We start from the raw sequence: 1,777 nt of genomic DNA on the forward strand, positions 1-1,777 counted from the left end.
CAGGTCAGAGGCTGATACTGAGTACAGCATTTTCCCAGGTGGGTGGTTCTCATTTACATAGAAAGAATACGAAGGTTTGGAGAAAACCGGTGGGTTATCATTTACATCTAACAAGTCAACAATTATATTTTTTTCACGTACTAAGGGAGGTTTTCCAGAATCAGCAGCACTTATCTTGACACTACATTGCCGGTGTTTTTCCCGGTCCAGTGGCCCATTTGTTACCAGCGAGTAATGGTTTGAAACTGACGGGATTAATTTAAAGGGAAATTCTGACGTAAGTGTCAGGGAAACTTTACCGTTGTCACCTGAATCTAAGTCTTTGACACTTAATAATGCAATAACTGTCCCGACAGCGGAATCTTCTGGAACAGGTGTTGTCAGAGTGGTCACAATTATTTCAGGAATGTTGTCGTTAACGTCTACTATTTTAACTTCAACGCCACAATGCCCGCGCATCTTTGGATTTCCTTTGTCTTCTGCAACTATGTCGAATCTATGGACAGGGTTTGTTTCGTGATCTAACGTACCTTTAACAAGAACAGCTCCAGTGGACGGATCAATTTCAAACAGGGATAAAATTTGATCTGTCGTTTCGTCTCCAAACAAATATTCTATTTCACCGTTTAGTCCTTCGTCTGCGTCCGTGGCTTTAACTTGCAACACTTCTGTTCCAGGTATTGCCTTCTCACTGAGGTTAGCTTCATACACCTGCTTTTCAAACTGGGGTGTATTATCATTATTGTCAAGAACAATGATCCTAATTTCAGAAGTCCCTGAGCGCACCGGGTCTCCGCCGTCTACAGCGGTGAGAATGAGATTATGCACAGGCTGTTTTTCTCGATCCAGAGGTTTTTCGAGAATAAGTTCAGGGATTTTTCTCCCATCTTTCTGGTTTTTAATAGTTAATTTGAAATTTTCGTTTTTATTTATTAGATATGAGCGCACAGAATTAACGCCCACGTCTGGATCCTGTGCACTTTCTAAAGGAAATCGAGCCCCTGGATTCACCAGCTCTGCAATTTTTAGCACCTTTTCTTTTGTAAGGAAGCTGGGCGGATTATCGTTGGTATCTTGTATTTCGATTTCGACTCTGTGCAGCTGTAAGGGGCTGTCGATTACTAGCTCTAAAGGCAACAGACATGACGGTCTTTGTCCACACAGTTCCTCTCTGTCTATTCTATTAGTCACCACCAGCTCTCCCTTCCCCAAGTCAACATTAAAATGCTGGCTACCAGCTTCTGAGCTTATCCTTAATTTTCGTCGATACAGTTCAGCAACAATCAAACCTAAATCCTTGGCTAGATTTCCTACCACCGTGCCTGGTTTCAGCTCCTCCGGGATGCTGTAGCGAGTCTGTGCATCTATTGTACTCCACAAGAGAAAAACATGATGCCACCACAAAAAAAGCCACCAGGCAGGTAATTTAATCCTCATTATTCCACGTTCCACGAATCACAAATACCATAGGTCCAATCACAATAATTAGGCCGAAAGGGTGCAAGATCTAACGTCAAGCTCATGCTTTGTGTCTGCATATCCGTCCGCTCCTGTTCGGGGGATTGCAGTAGTTATGGTGCTGAAGCTACACGAAGAGACGGAGTAGATCTCTTTGTACAGCTGTAGATTTCATTGGTGGGAAAGCTTAACGCGACTTGACCAATCACAGTACAGTAAATAGGGATGAAAGAGTGACGTAAAATGGCAGTGCCGGGGATGTATTTCCTTTATAATTGGAGTAAAGGGATAGCATACAAATATATATATATATATATAT

General features: G+C 42.4%; 1 protein-coding gene across 1 annotated transcript; it reads right to left on the reverse strand.

Annotated features, from left to right (window-relative positions):
• Positions 1 to 3: 3 nt before the first annotated feature.
• On the reverse strand, positions 4 to 1,733 carry LOC107988157 (protocadherin gamma-C5-like; the record flags this gene model as incomplete). Its single annotated transcript, XM_017031015.2, has 1 exon — positions 4 to 1,733. A coding segment is annotated over exon 1 (1,434 nt), but the record flags the coding sequence as incomplete, so codon positions are not given.
• Positions 1,734 to 1,777: the final 44 nt, after the last annotated feature.

Source organism: Cynoglossus semilaevis, unplaced genomic scaffold (assembly GCF_000523025.1).
Source record: "Cynoglossus semilaevis isolate Cse_v1.0 unplaced genomic scaffold, Cse_v1.0 C19234210, whole genome shotgun sequence".
Lineage (NCBI taxonomy): Eukaryota > Metazoa > Chordata > Actinopteri > Pleuronectiformes > Cynoglossidae > Cynoglossus > Cynoglossus semilaevis.